At 36.7% G+C, this 15,693-nt stretch overlaps 1 protein-coding gene across 1 annotated transcript; it reads right to left on the bottom strand.

The window, feature by feature from the left end:
- Positions 1-13,048: 13,048 nt before the first annotated feature.
- Positions 13,049-13,513, bottom strand: LOC147488285 (uncharacterized). Its single transcript, XM_086574334.1, has one exon. The coding sequence runs from the start codon at positions 13,511-13,513 to the stop codon at positions 13,049-13,051; it is 465 nt and encodes a 154-aa protein (XP_086430460.1).
- Between the last annotated feature and the right edge of the window lie 2,180 nt (positions 13,514-15,693).

Genomic DNA, 15,693 nt, shown 5'->3' with positions numbered 1-15,693 from the left:
CCCCCTACAAAAGTAACCAGATAACCGGAGGTAAACTTTATCGAGTCAACATCACCTACCATGACTTCAAGTAAGGGCTTACTTCCACCAAAACACAAACACGATTTGGAAGTGCCCTTAAGATATCTCAATATCCACTTAACACCTTCCCAATGCTCCTTCCCCGGATTTGACAGAAATCGGTTTACAACACCAATGGCCAAAGCAATATCCGGTCTTGTACACACCATTGCATACATCAAGCTGCCCACTATGGATGCATAAGGAATCGTTTCCATCTGACTTTGCTCATGCTCACCCTTTGGACACATCTCTTTGGTCATGCGGAACTGGCCACCAAGCGGACAACTGACTGGCTTCGCTTGATCCATGTTTAATCTCTTCAACACCTTTTCAATGTAGCTTTCTTAAGAAAGCCACAACTTCCTACCTTTTCTGTCACGAGTGATCTGCATCCCAAGTATCTGCTTTGCTCGACCCAAATCCTTTATCTCAAAGGACTTACTCAAGTCTTTCTTCAGCTTGGATATCTTGTTGATGTTTGGGCCAACTATCAACATATCATCCACATACAACAAGATCACTATGAAATCCCTGTCTGGAAATTTCTAAACAAACACACAATGATCGGAAGCAGACTTCTTGTATCCTTGCTTCGCCATAAAGGAATCAAACTTTATGTACCATTGTCTCGGTGCTTGCTTCAACCCATACAAACTCTTTATCAGCTTGCATACTAGGTGCTCTTTGCCTTTGACCTCAAACCTCTCGGGCTGGTCCATGTAGACATCTTCTTCAATGTCTCCATGAAGAAAAGCTGTCTTGACATCTAGTTGCTCAACCTCTAGGTTCATACTTGCGGTCAGACCCAATACCACCCTAATAGAAGTCATATTAACTATAGGAGAGAAAATTTCATCAAAGTCAATACCTTTCCGTTGACCAAATCCCTTTACAACAAGGCGAGCTTTGTGCCCTGGATGTGGATTATTCTCCTCATGCTTAACTTTGTAGATCCACTTATTATTGAGAACTTTTCTTATTTTCAGTTTCTCAACTAAGTCATAAGTGTGATTCTTATGCAAATAATCCATCTCATCATGCATGACCTTCAACCACTTGTCTTTGTTTGTACCTTCAAGAGCCTCTTGATAGTACATAGGTTCTCCACCATCAGATAGTAAAACAAACGTATGTGGTGGATACCTGGTTGAAGCTTGTCTCTCTCTCTCAGACCTCCTTGCCCTATCTTCTTGTGCCTCAGGAGGATGCACTTCTGCTTGCTTAGGTGGTGGCTCATGCACTTCATCTGCATCTTCTATATCAATAGGTTATATCTTATCATGAGCAATATGATCATCATTATGAGTTTCAAACTCATGGTTCTCTACATTCTCAATGCCTTCTGCACGTTCCACAGTAGGAACTTCTGGTTCTGAATCAACAAGATCATTAGTGAAAGTTTCTAGCTTCTCACCATGCTTTGGTTTGGGCTTCCAATAACACAACATCTCGACTTCGGATTACCTTCTTGTTAATCAGATTATAAAGTTTGTAGCCAAACTTCTCATCCCCATAACCTAGAAAAATGCACTGCTTGGCTTTGTCATCAAGTTTGGATCTCTCATCCTTTGGAATGTGCACAAATGCCCTGCATCCAAATACCCTAAAGTATCCATAATCAACATCTCTGCCAGACCATACTCTCTCTAGATAGTCACTATTCAGAGGCTTTGACGACGATAGGTTGATCACATGTATGACTGTGCACATTGCTTCTACCCAGTAGCTTCTAGGTAGCTTAGAGTGAGACAACATGTATCTCATCCTCTCTACAATGGTCCGATTCATCCTCTCGGCTATACCATTCTGTTGTGGAGTTTTGGGAACTTTCTGCTCATGATAAATCCCACGACTTTGGTAATACTCTTCAAATGGCCCAATGTACTCACCTCTATTATTTGAGCGAATACAATTCAACAACATCCATGTCTCTCTTTCCACCATGCTATGGAATTTCTCAAACACGCCAAGTACTTCATCCTTGGTCTTCAGACTATATGCCCATACCTTTCTTGACACATCATCAATGGAGGTCACGAAGTATAAAGCTCCTCCGTGGGACTTTACTTTTATAGGACCACATAAATCTGTGTGCACTAGTTCAAGGACATTGTCCTTTCCATGAGACAAGAATCTTTGGAAACAGTGAGTACATCAATTTAAATGTGTACCTTTGATGTCTGGCAAAGGCCTTTTGCTTAGCAAGAACTTCCATGCCTTTTTCGCCCATATGACATAGTCTCTTATGCCACAGTTCGGAGGAAGCTTCTTCTTCTGCTGCATTTACTTCTGCTTTACGCAAACTAGCCTGTGTTTTGTAAAGAGAGCAAGTTTTCTTCCCTCTGGCTGCTACATTGGAACCTCTGCTCAGTTTCCATACCCCGTTACCAAACGAGTTTACAAAGCCATCATTATCTAACTTCCCAGCGGAAATTAGGCTTAACCAAATGTCAGGGACATGTCTTACAACCTTGAATGTCAAGGTGTATTCGACATTGGTTTCTATGTGAACATCCCCAATCCCTTCAATCTTCGAGACTCCACTGTTGCCCATCTTCACTTCACCATATTCTCCACAGCTGTAGATAGTGAAGAATCCCCTGTGCGGTGTGACGTGATAGGATGCTCCTATATCTATCACCCACTCTATATCCTAGCATGAGGTACTAAGACAATACTCACCACATACAATCTGATACAATTCCCACTAGACCATCATCGACTAGTGCGGTAGTATCTCTGCCTGAGTTTTCGTTCCTCTTTACCATGTCTTCATGTACACAGTTATTCTTCACATCCCTCTTCAGTGTTCTGTACTCATATCTAAAGTGGCATTTGGTGGCACAATAGTAGAACTATCTCTCTACCTTAGGAGTTCTAGCTTCACCCTTAGATTTGCTTATGTCAGCACCTCTAGAATGAGATGGTTTTCTGCTTCAACCTCTCCCCCGTTTCTCTGTGACAAGGATCTCTGTGTGAGAGGAGCTGCTTTTTGAACTCCTTCTAGTCTCCTCATTAAACAAAGTCGCGGTAGCCATCTCCATGGAAACGATTCCATCCTTGGCTGATCCGTGTAGAGAGACTGCTAACGTCTCCCAACTTTCAGGTAGAGAGCCTAATAGGAACAAAGCCTCAACTTCATCTCCCAAATCAATCTTCATCAAATGCATCTGATTGATGGTATTCTGTACTTCGTTAAGATGCTCAGACATTGAAGAACCTTCTTGGTACTTCGTGTTGGCAAACTTTTTAATGAGCAGCACTTTGTTTCCACCCGACTTCCTCTCATAGAGGTCTTTGAGTTTCTTCTACAAGCCAAAACCTGTAATCTCTTGGGATACATGGTGAAAGACACTGTTGTCAATCTACTGTCGAATGTACCCAATTGCTTTTCTATCAAACTTGCTCCACTCAACCGCACCAACCGATTCCGGTCTTTCTCTTCTATTCTCAATGGGTTGTGCCAAGTCTTTGCAATAAAGCAAGTCTTCCATCTTGGATTTCCAAATGGTGTAGTTCTTCCTATTTAGACTCGTCATGCGAGTGTTCACGGAATTGTCCATCTCTACAAGTTATTTAAACTCAAATCTTCTCTCAGGAGTTTTGTCAAACACCTTATGACCAAGATTTGGATAACACCCTAGGCTAATCTAACCTGGCTCTGATACCACTTGTTGGGGTTTAACACCGATACCAATCGATTCCCCACTATACAGATAATTTGTATTTGAACAATAACAACTCCAGACAACAATCTAAATATCAACTACAACCTAGCTAACATGCCCAACTATCTAAACAACTATTAACAACATATAATAATGTAAAGCAGTAAAAGCATACCACAACACAAAGATATACCGTGGTTCGGCCAATGGTGCCTACTTCCACAAGAGCTAATCCTTTTATAAAGTGGGAAGGAAGATTACAATCACTCCTTTCAGTCTTTCACCTTACTAGATCACTCTTCTCTCTTTACAGGCTTGTCTCTTTGTAAAAATTATCTCTCAATCTTGATTGCTTTCAAGATTGGGTTTCCTCTCTGCATGCTGTGTATTTTCGTGTCTTAGCATGTGTTAGGTTTTGCCAAAAACCCAAACCTTAACTTATATTGCAAACTCACGGTTTTGCAAAAAAAGAAATCCTGACAAAAATAGGCATGGGCGCGGGCGCGCCTTTGGCAAGGTCAAAGTCGAGCGCACACGTCTTAAAAATACTTAAGGTTGATCACGGCATGGGCACAGGCATACCTGGAGCAAGACTAATAGGAGCGCGTGCGCGCTCAAGCTTTTCCACGCAAACTGAACTCCTTTTCCTCTTCATGTGAGAGATATCTCCAACATTTGTAGTGTCTATTTGAGTTAGCTGCAACTCTTGATAAAAGGCCGTGATTATGTTGTACTTATTACTTCTTAAGGTTTGTTGGGTACTTGCATGAATTTAGAAGCATTTTCCTTTTGTTACTCTCATAATTTGTTACTCATTATTGTTGATATATGCTTTGGATATGTAGGAAAATGACAAACTCTTACAACGATTACCGGGCTATTACATGGATTTGTTGTATTATTGCATAGATGTATTATTAGATTGGATTGTCTATTGTATACATAGATCAAGAACCATCTAGGAATAGGGATTGAAAGAGGCATCAAATTCTTAGGAGGCTTTACATGGAAAGTGATAACAATTGTCATGACATGCTGACGTATTGTCGTAAGTATTCAAAAGAGTTTTGATGAGGTTCACCATAAATTGTTTGGAAGATGGATTGATGGGAGTTATAAAGAAGAGAAGGTAGTATTCTTAGCTTTAGGACTTGTTTTTAATTACTCAAACTTTGTATTGAATGAACAAACTTAAATGAAACAACTTGATTGATGAAAAGAAAAACTTGAGTGAAGATTGAAACATAAATATGAAAAGAAACAACTTTGATTGAAGATTGAAACATAAACATGAAAATAAAAAGATTGAATTGAAAAACAAAAAGTAAAAACAAAACTTGAATGTAAATAACTTGAAAATAAATCCTACTCTACTCCTACATGACACAAGAATAAGTTTAGGTGCATTCTCTCTTCCTACTTTTAGGTTCTTATACCCTTACTTTTACAAAAGACTGATTTGCCCTCTCTCTCTACAATAAAGACACCTCACCATGTTGCTTTATGCTTTTCCTTTTCATATTTTCTTGATCAAGCTAGGTTTTGAGCAAGTCTTCTTTTGTATCAAGGTCATCCATCTCTAGTCTTCTGAGTTAAGGACATGACTTTCAGTTTTCTAGTGTTGAGTCCTTGACCTTTGACTTTGACTTTTTCATAGCAGCTTTGAGTCTTCATAATAAGCGTTAATAAGGCTCCTTTTGGTGCTAAGATGCAGCTTTTATGATAAGTAGTCTGAAATGCTCTGTAACCTGAGAAATGTAATAAAAGCTACGAGTTGTCTTTTTATTATGCGTAAGAAGGGTTGTAATGCAGTAATGTAAGGGTAAGAAAACGCACATTTGAGAGTTGATCACCACCCCCAAATAGCATTTTGCTTGTCCTCAAGAAAGGATGAGAGAAAAAACTAAGATCACAAATGAGTGATTTATTATTTATTATACTAATCTTGTTTCGTAGAGTGTGATTACATTGACCATGTGCAACAAAGCCTTAAACCACTAGGAATTCCCTAGTGGACGAGTTTAAGCCTGGTGAGAGTTTTCCAGAGAAGGTACTCACAAACTTATTCTATTTTATACAAAGGGTCTTGTCTCCTTATTTATTCTCAGAAGTCTATACATCTCATTAGCGGGAATAAGGACAAGCTCCTTTGAACTTAGAATAACATATGTATAGTAATTTAATCATCTAAAGATAAATACTCAAACATGAGCAATGAAATACAAAAGCAGAGTCATTTCCAAAACTTTTGGAGAGCGTTTTTAAGGTAGGTTCTCATAGGGATGTGTTAAAACACAAACTCTCTGATATATTCACTCAAGTTTTGTTCTTTCAAATGCAGTGGGCATTTATATTCCTCACATACACAAATGAGGCCCAAAGGAAACTGGGGTCGATTGATCACACTTGCCACTTACTATCACACCATCCTATTCCTAATCGAGCTAGAGGTCTTTTATTAGGAGTTATGGGGCTAGGGTGATGGTTTAGAAGGAAAAAGGAAGGGAAAAACAAAATATGATAAGTTGGAAAATTGGGTCTTCAAGATACTTGTAACTAGAGGCGAACCTCATTTTGTTCTTTGCTTCCAAATTATGATTCATTCTTTAGCTCTTTGGCTTTGTGACTCTATATGATTTTGAAATTTTGGGAGTTCTAACTTTGCTTTTTGTTTATTTTTGCTTTTGTTTATGATATCGTCTCCTTTTGATTTTGAACTTTTAGGAGATTCGATTTTTGACTTCTTTGAATTTTTTGGAGTTTTGGTTTTTGATGGGGGTTTTTTTTTTTTGAAGCAACTAACTGATCTATTTTTGTAAAAGGTATTCTCTTATCTCTTTTTGATATCCATCCAATTCTCAACTCGTCAGCTGGGTAAGCTTTTTATTGTGTGATGTAATGGGTAAGGGATATATGGTGAAGAATAAAAAGGCTTTTAGAAAATTGTTAAGGCTCAAGAGGTGTAACTAGAGGAAAACTATATTTTTGGGGTTTTTAACGTTTATTTGGCTATATTGATCCAAAAAGGGCCTAAATTGTCTCCTAGGATATGGTGTGGTGATCAAGCAAGTGGATGTGTGGTCTTTCTATTAGGACATCCTTTGTGTCATGATCAGCTCCCAAATGTGCATTTTATTACCCTTATATTACTGCATTACAGCCTGTCTTACGTTTAATGAAAAAACAACTCATAACTTTTATTGCATTTTTCAGGTTACGGATTCAGGCCACTTATCATAAAAGCTGTGTCTTAGCACCTAAAGGAGCATTAATCACGCTTATTATGAAGACCAGAAGCTGCTATGAAAAATGCTAGAAAAGTCAAAGTCAATGGTCAAAGTCAACGATCAAAGTCAAAGGTCAAAGTCAAAGGTCAAAGCCCTCAATTTAGAAGACCATAGATGGAGGCCCTTATCTAAAAATATGGCATTCTCAAAAACCTACCTTGGTCAAGAAGAAATCAAAAAGCAAAAGCAAAAGCAAAAGTGAAGTGTGAGGTTTCTCAAAAGTGATGGAGGAGGACAAATTAGTAAAAGGCAAAAGTAGGGGTATATAATCTAAAAGTTAGGGAGAGAGAAGGTGTCCATTGTTTTAGGGTCCAAACCATTTGGTTTGTAGGAATAGTCTTGTTTTTCAATTCAAGTCTTTTACTTTATTGTTCTTCATTTCCTTTTATTTAAATCTTGTTATATTGCTTTGTTTGTTTCAATCAATCAATCTTATCTTGTCGTTCTTGTTTCAATCTTCAATCAATACTTATTTCAATGTTTTCATGTCATTTACATACCAAACAACTTGAGTTTTCATGTTTTCATTAGCTTAAACTAAACAAGCCTTTACCAAAAGTCTACCTTTATTTTTCTTAACTCCCACACTCAAACTCTAAACAATTTAGGATGAACGTCACTTCTTACAATACTCTTTTGAAGTTACACACCACATACATAGCTTCAAATGGCTGCCGTCATGGATTGAAGGAGCAAGAGTGCTTGGTTGAGAATCTAAGGAGGAAGCACCATTCTCTTCTTTCCATTTCTATATATTTTTTAATTTTTTTGTTGTTTTATTTTGTTGTTTTTCAGGAATAATTTACTTTCTTGCAAATCAGGGTTCAGGATCAACAAGCTAGAGAGGAGCTGAAGCAGTAGATAAAAGCCGACAGAAGTTTGCCGGAACCGGACAGGCGACCACGGGCCCACGTCAGCATACCAGCATCTTATTTTTTGCCACTTCAGTTGTTTTTTTATGTATACTTGAACACCGAACCGGGATTGTGTAATAGAGTAGGATAAATTAGTGGAACTTGTTTGTAATAGTTAGAGATAAAAAGAAAAAAGAAAAAAATAGAAAAAATAGGTTTTTGATTGATTTTTGTGGATGAACATGAGTTGAACTTGGTTGAAATTGAATACTTGCCAAGGGATTAGAGTTTTCATTGTCTTGGGAAGTTCAAGTGTGTGAGGCTCTTAGTCAAGACATAATGTTGAGTTCGCTGATTCTGTGGAATTAAAGTGCTACTTTCCATAGAAGGAAAAATATGTTCTATCTTGGGAGACAGTTTCCCATCCAACCTTAAAGCACCGCCAGGAGAAAAATCTGTCTTAAGGACATAGTGAATCTTGATCACTAGGCTCGAATTGATATTTTCGTATTGGTTTTAATAGAGAAATAGGTTTGTACTATTGTGGTAATGGTATATCGTAAGTAAGTATATTTCAAGTTGTAGTTTTTAACATTATGGTCCACCTTCTTTCTTATCTAGGCTGGGCATAGGGCCTACTGTTCTAATGGAATAGATAGTATATGTCTACATCCATGTTAATATGTTCTGCCATCTATTCACCATCATGGGATGGCTCCAAGACTCTAAAAAGGTTAAGTATTATATCCGATCTTATTCTCTCTCGTCCCAGACTCTACAATTAGATGAGTACCACCACATTGTGCGACCAAAGGCAGCTCCCATACTGTACACTACTTTCAAAATTTGAATTTCCTATCAAAACCCTTTCAAAGTTAGGAGGTCTACTCCTATCTGTTGTGACCACCATTTGACTGCCAGCTGGGCTACTTGATGTACATCTGTCACATTGACCATGATCCATTGCTCCCTGTCCGACTTCGTTTTCCACCACCACAGATTCAACATTCATCATCTCCGGCCAACTAGGGATATCATCCTCCCTTTCTCCGTAGAAATCTGACCACCTCAACCCAAACTAGGAACACATACCCTCTCTCCTCCAAACTAATTATTCTAGGGACCAACCCCACGTCTCCTACCTTTGATTTCACCCACATCTTCTTACTACAGTAGTTCAAAGAATTTTCATCAATCTTCGGTGAGCTATTGCAAGCATTTGATAGTGTTGTAACTATTTCTCTGGTTTTCAGGTGAAGAGGAACCCCAGAAAAAAAAAAGCCATACTTCTTTCGACTTCAAGCGGTTATGGTTGACACTCCATAATTTAGGATTCCATCGTTTGAAAATGATCGTCTCTCCTTCCCCAAATTTTAATAAGTCTCTCTCAACATCCTTCTCTGATTGAAAGAAGACCAAAGCTTCTCCTTCTTCCATAATCCTAAAATCAACCTTACCAAACAATATTTCAAGATTCTGTTTAACCCAGCTCCAATCCAGTGTTCCTTTGCTAGAGGAACATAGCATTGTACGTGTCGAAATCCACCAAGAAGAGTTGAGGACAAACCCACTTGAACTAACTTTCACTTTGGGTTTGCCAACATCCCACACTAGTGTTGTAAGGTCTCTCCATTTAGTCGGTGGTGCCGAAACTTTGCTCTATGGTTGGGCACTTGAGACTGATAAAGTCCTCGGGCGTGGGTAGTCGAACTCTCAGCAACACTTGGTTGAGGGTTCAATAGTTTCATAATTTTTCATAATTTTTCACCAACATTAGCCCATCCATCATTGTCTTTCCCAGACGGAAAACATAAAGTTTTGGCCCTCTTGGAATGAAATCTAGGGATAAAAAGTACCTGCAAGAAGTCTCCTATTTCATTGTGTCTGACCATCCCAAGCAGCTTGTCAAGAGTCATCCGAATTCCACACTAAAGTTCCAACCTTGATCAAGCCCACAGAGCACTGACAAAGCAAACTGCCTAATTATTTTCCATTCACTAATGATGTAGAGCAAACAAAAACTCCTCCTCGACCTCTCTATGTGATTCCCACCTCTTCGTTTCTTACGGAGTTTCTCCACCACTCAAATTCAAATGATTTGCCTTCAATCACTGCAAACTGCCTTGTTCTCGCACCAGGAGATATTCCATTCGTTATGTCTAATTGATATATACCTTCCCTACTGGAATTTCACCAGTTTCGAACAAGGATTGAAAGCCTTTAGAGTATAATATATAGATGGTGGTTTTCTCATAGTTTTTTTAAAAAAAATATAAGCTAGGGTTAGGCAAACCCCCACCTGTATTATATATTAAGAAACATGTCTTATATATTGTACTCCACAAGCATCTTTCTCTACATGATCTTGAAGAACTCTATCTAAAAGGAGGGATAAAAACAACTAGAGACGGAGATTCTACATTACAACTAAGAGAAGCCAAATAGTCTGCAGCTTTGTTTGTTTATCTAAACTCGTGGGCTATGGAGATATAAGTGAATTGGCCATACAATTTGGCTATAGCTGCAACCAAGTCTTCACAGAACCATGGAGGTTTCTCAATCTTATTGACGGACTGAACCACTCTAAGAGAATTAGAGGACACTTCAATGCATTTCAAATTCATAGATAGGCAGATGATGAGACCTTGCTCAATAGCTTTAAGCTCCTGAAAGATGACTGCCTTCGTGCCTCCAGTACCAGAAAATGCAACAATGACCTCACCATGGCAATCCCTAATTAATACACCATGACCATTTCCAACGTCATTTAATGCTCCATCCGTGTTTAGTTTAAACCTTCCAATGATAGGGCGAATCCAAGGACACAAGTTTATTACTTCCATCTTGAATTCAGCTTTAATGCCAATCCTCTCACAAATATTTCTTGCTTCTAATGTATCTGGCAGTTTTGGGATTTTAACCTGCAAATAAGCTTTGATATCCCTTATAATCTTGTTGATCACACTAAATGTAGGCATGGATATGTTTTGAAATATTCTCCCATTTCTCTCTCTCCAAATCTCATAAACAAGGGCACAGAAGTACACTTTATAAATGTCGTTGATGATGTTTTTTCCTTTACAAAGACTGAGAATAGAGGACCACTCTCTATTGGCATTTCTGGAATCAATGGAGATGCTAAGTAGGTTAACGATACCTGTAATGACTTCTCTAGAATAAGGGCATTCAAAGAATAAATGCTTGGAGTTCTCTCTATGATAGGTGGATAGGCAACATGATGAGTGAGTGAGAATCTTCTTCTGAACCAATCTGTCCTGGGTCGATAAACTATGAGAGAATAATTGCCAACATGTAAAAGAGTGCCTAGGCAAAACAAGCTTACCCATACAAGTTGGTGCCACTTCACACGAGGTTACGGCCTTAGTAGAGCATGATAAGCACTATGAGAAGAATAAATGCCACTCTGATGGGGAGTCCAAATAACTCTATCCATGGGGAGATGAGTATTGATGGTAGTATTAAGAATGTCTTCTTTAAGAGTCCCCTCTTGCAGATTCAGAACTTTATCATTCCAATGACCATTTGAGATCAGGTCACTTACTTTGGAATTTAAAGGTAGGTCCAAAGCATCAAATGCATACTGGTGCTGAATAAGAGGGCTAGAAGGACACCATAAATCATGCTAGAGCCATGTTTGCTCCCCTTTTGCAATACTATATGATATGAAGTTTTTTGCATATGATCTAGCATTCAAAATAACTCTCCATGACCATGAGCATTTAGAAGGAATGTTCATGGTCCACAATTATTTTCTCCGTAGAAGTTTTTCCCACACCCAGTCACTCCAAATGGAGCTTTCTTTGGAAGCTATCTTGAAACACATGGCTCCTTGATTCCAAACTTTCAAGTTCAAAATAGGTATAAATACAGAAATATGCAACGTACTTAGGTCCTATTAACACTTGTATCAACATAGAATTTTTTTTCACAAACGATACAATGTACTATGCCCGATTTCACAAAAATAGCAATCTGTTAGGTTCCGTCCGGTTAAGTGATGATGTGTCATTGTTTTTCATTTTAGTTTTATTTGTATTTTCCACTTGGCATGCCACATCAGCATTTTCTACCAACTCAAAGATTTCCACCTCAAGATTGCCAACTCAAAGATTTTCGGTTTTTTTAAGAAGGATCTAAAAATAAATTAATAATTTTTTAATTAATAAATATATAAAAAGAATAAATTAATAATTATATAATAATAATAAAATAATTATATAAAAATAAAGAAATATATAAATAAAATATTATTTTATTTATTATATATATTTGAAAATTATCAAAAACTATAAATAATAATAAAAAAAAAAGATTATAATATAAAAATATATATAAATAAAGAAATATATATAAATAATATATTATTTTATTTATTATATATATTTGAAAATTATAAAAAAAAAACTATAAATTATAAAAAAAATTATTATAATATAAAAAATATATATAAATAAAGAAATATATAAATAATATTTTTTTTTTATATATATATACAAATATATATATATTTTATATTATAATATTTTTTTATTATTTATAGTTTTTTTTATAATTTTCAAATATATATAATAAATAAAATAATATATTTTTTATTAATATATTTTTATTATTATTTATAGTTTTTGATAATTTTCAAATATATATAATAAATAAAATAATATATTTTTTTTATATATTTCTTTTATTTTTATATAATTATTTTATTATTATATAATTATTAATTTATTCTTTTTATATATTTATTAATTCAAAAAAATTATTAATTTATTTTTCACCACTTAAAAACCTAAAAATGCCGAGTTGGCAATGCCGAGGTGGAAATGCCGAGTTGGTAGAAAATGCCGATGTGGCATGCCAAGTGGAAAATACAAATAAAATGAAAATGAAAACAATGACACATCATCACTTAACCGACCAAACCTAACAGATTGCTATTTTTGTGAAATCGGGCATAGTACATTGTATCGTTTGGGAAAAAAAATTCTATGTTGATACAAGTGTTAATAGGACCTAAGTACGTTGCATATTTTTGTATTTAAACCTTCAAAATACTAAGCCCACCATCAACCTTTTCTTTTTGTAGGGTGGAGATGCTTGCTTCATGTACCACTCTCTTTAGCTCAGTGCCACCCCATAAAAATCTAGCACAAACTCTCTAAATCTCTTCAAGGACTGATAGAGGCAATATAAAGGTCCTAGACCAATATGTATGAAAAGACATAAGAACAGAAGTAATCAATTGTAATTTTCCCACATGAGATAAACATAACGCTTTCCAAACTGAGATTCTAGCCGTAACCCTCTCTACCAAAGGCTGGCACTCTCTGATTCCCAATCTAGCAGTGAAAAGAGGGAGACCCAGATACTTGACTGGAGGAGAAATCAATTTAACACCAAGGATACACGCTAGAGCCAAAGCATCATGACAAGAGATGGAACCAGTAAGAAGAGAAGTTTTGTGAGCATTAATCTTCAATCCAGTGGTTGCACCAAATTCCTCTATGCATCCTTTAAGAGCAATTATAGAATTCATATCTCCCTTGCAAAAGATCAACACATCATCTGTAAAGGCTAAGTGAGAAAGTTGGATTCTTTTGCATTTAGGGTGGTAGTTGATCATTCTTCTAGACAATCTATCTCTTAGGATACAACATAAGATTTGCATTACCAAGATAAAAAGGTATGGTGACAAAGGATCCCCTTGTCTCAAGCCCCTAGAACCTGCAAAGAAACCCTCCGGAGAACCATTCACTAGTACAGAATAAAAGGGAGAAGAAATGCACAATTGAATCTACTGTCTCATCTTTAACGGAATTTTAAAGACTTGTAACATGGCCATCACTATTTCCCAACTAACCATATCAAAAGCTTTTTGGATGTCAAGCTTGACTGAGCATCTAGGGGAACCCCTTTTTCTCTCATACCCTCTTAACAATTCGTGAGAAAGTAAGATGTAATCTTGGATGACTCTACCTGGAAGAAAAGCTGTCTGATTTGAGAAGACTAGGTCATCCACCACCATTTTCAACCTATTAGTGATGATCTTTGATATGCATTTGTAAACAGTATTACAAAGAGCAATAGGCCTAAAATCAGCAACTTTAAAAGGATTGTTGACTTTTGGAATAAGGCAAAGAAATGTAGTATTAACACCCCTCGGCATCTTGCAATGACAAAAAACATTTTGAACATCACTTGTGAAATCCTGCCCAATAATCTCCCAACAATGCTTGAAGAAAAAAGGGTTGAACCCATCCGGGCCTGGTACCTTGTTATCATCCATTGCAAAAAGAGCACATTTTATTTCTTCAAGAGTAACTTCTTTTTCCAATTAGGAACTAAGGCCAGGAGGGACGACATCTTTAACTTGCAATGAACTGAAAAATTCCTTTCTATTATAGGATCTACAGTAGTACCCAGTATGTTCTTGTAATAGTCCACCATTACTCCAGGAACCTCTTTATGTCCTTCTACTTTATGATCGAAAACATTATTAATAGACCATACTTCCGTTTTTGCCTTCTTTTCCTTAATGGATTGGAAAAAGAAAGCAGTACATCTTTCACCATCTTGCATCCATTCGTTGTCATATTTTTGTTTAACATCCACCATTCCAGATCTAGCCAATTCTTTATACTTAGTGAGTAGCTCTCTCTCTTTGAAGCCCAGCCATAAGTCAGTTAGATTCTGTTGTAGCAAAATTTGAGCATCAAAAAGATCATTTCGAGCTATTTCCACTCTGCTATGTAAATCTGAAAATTTACTTTTTGCCCAAGGTTTCACCTTGTCTTTCAATAGCTGTAATTTCTTCACAAGAACATACATGGGATTAGAAAACACAGCAGTGCTCCAGACATCAACTAGTAGCTCCTAAAATTTAGCTTGATAAACCCAGAAGTTACAAAATCTGAAGGGAGTCAAAGTTTTATACTGATCGTTCCAATTCAAAAGCATAGGGGTATGATCAGATACACCATGTGGGAGGAAATCTGCAGAAGAGGACGAAAAACAAGAACACCACATACTGTTGACCAAATATCTATCAATTTTAGTCATAACCCTTGCTGCACCATCAGATTTATTAGTTCAAGTGAACATAAAACCAGAATAAGAGAGATTAGATAACCCTGATATATTTAAACAATCTTTGAAAGCAATTACCTCATTTGGATGCATTGGTTCACCTCCAATCCTCTCATTAGATTTGAGGATGTTATTAAAATCTCTGGCCACACACCAAGGTAGATGAATAGAACTATGAAGTTGGCAAATGTCATTCCAGAGCTGTAGACGTTCTACTTTGGAATTCCTGGCATAGACCACTATGAGCATATACTGTGAATTAGAAGGAAGATACACGACCTTGTAATGGATGAATTGAGCAGATTCTGCCAACTTTTGGATCTCAATCACAAAGGGATCCCAACAAATCCAAATTCTTCCAGATGGATCTTTATTAAAATTATCGACATGTGATAAATGTAAAATGAATAGTTTACCTACGAAATGAACGATGAATTCAATCTGTGAGTAAACTAAAACTAATCTTTTACTATCTCAATTATCAAAGCTTCTACTCTCGATGCGAATTGCACTAAGTGGAGTAGGAAGTTCGTTCCACTCCTAGTTCCCTAGTATGGATTGTCTTCTAAGTCTAAGAAATCAGTCTTAAGTCAATGAGAGCTTTACGAAATGTTATGCTAACAAGACGCGTTATTTTAAATAACTAGATATAATAAATAACAAGATAAAATATAAACTAAAGTTAATCTACGAAGCTACGGAAATACGATTGTTTGA

This window comes from Coptis chinensis, chromosome 7 (genome assembly GCF_015680905.1).
Source record: "Coptis chinensis isolate HL-2020 chromosome 7, ASM1568090v1, whole genome shotgun sequence".
Classification (NCBI taxonomy): Eukaryota; Viridiplantae; Streptophyta; class Magnoliopsida; order Ranunculales; family Ranunculaceae; genus Coptis; species Coptis chinensis.
This window is presented reverse-complemented; position numbering and strand designations above follow the sequence as displayed.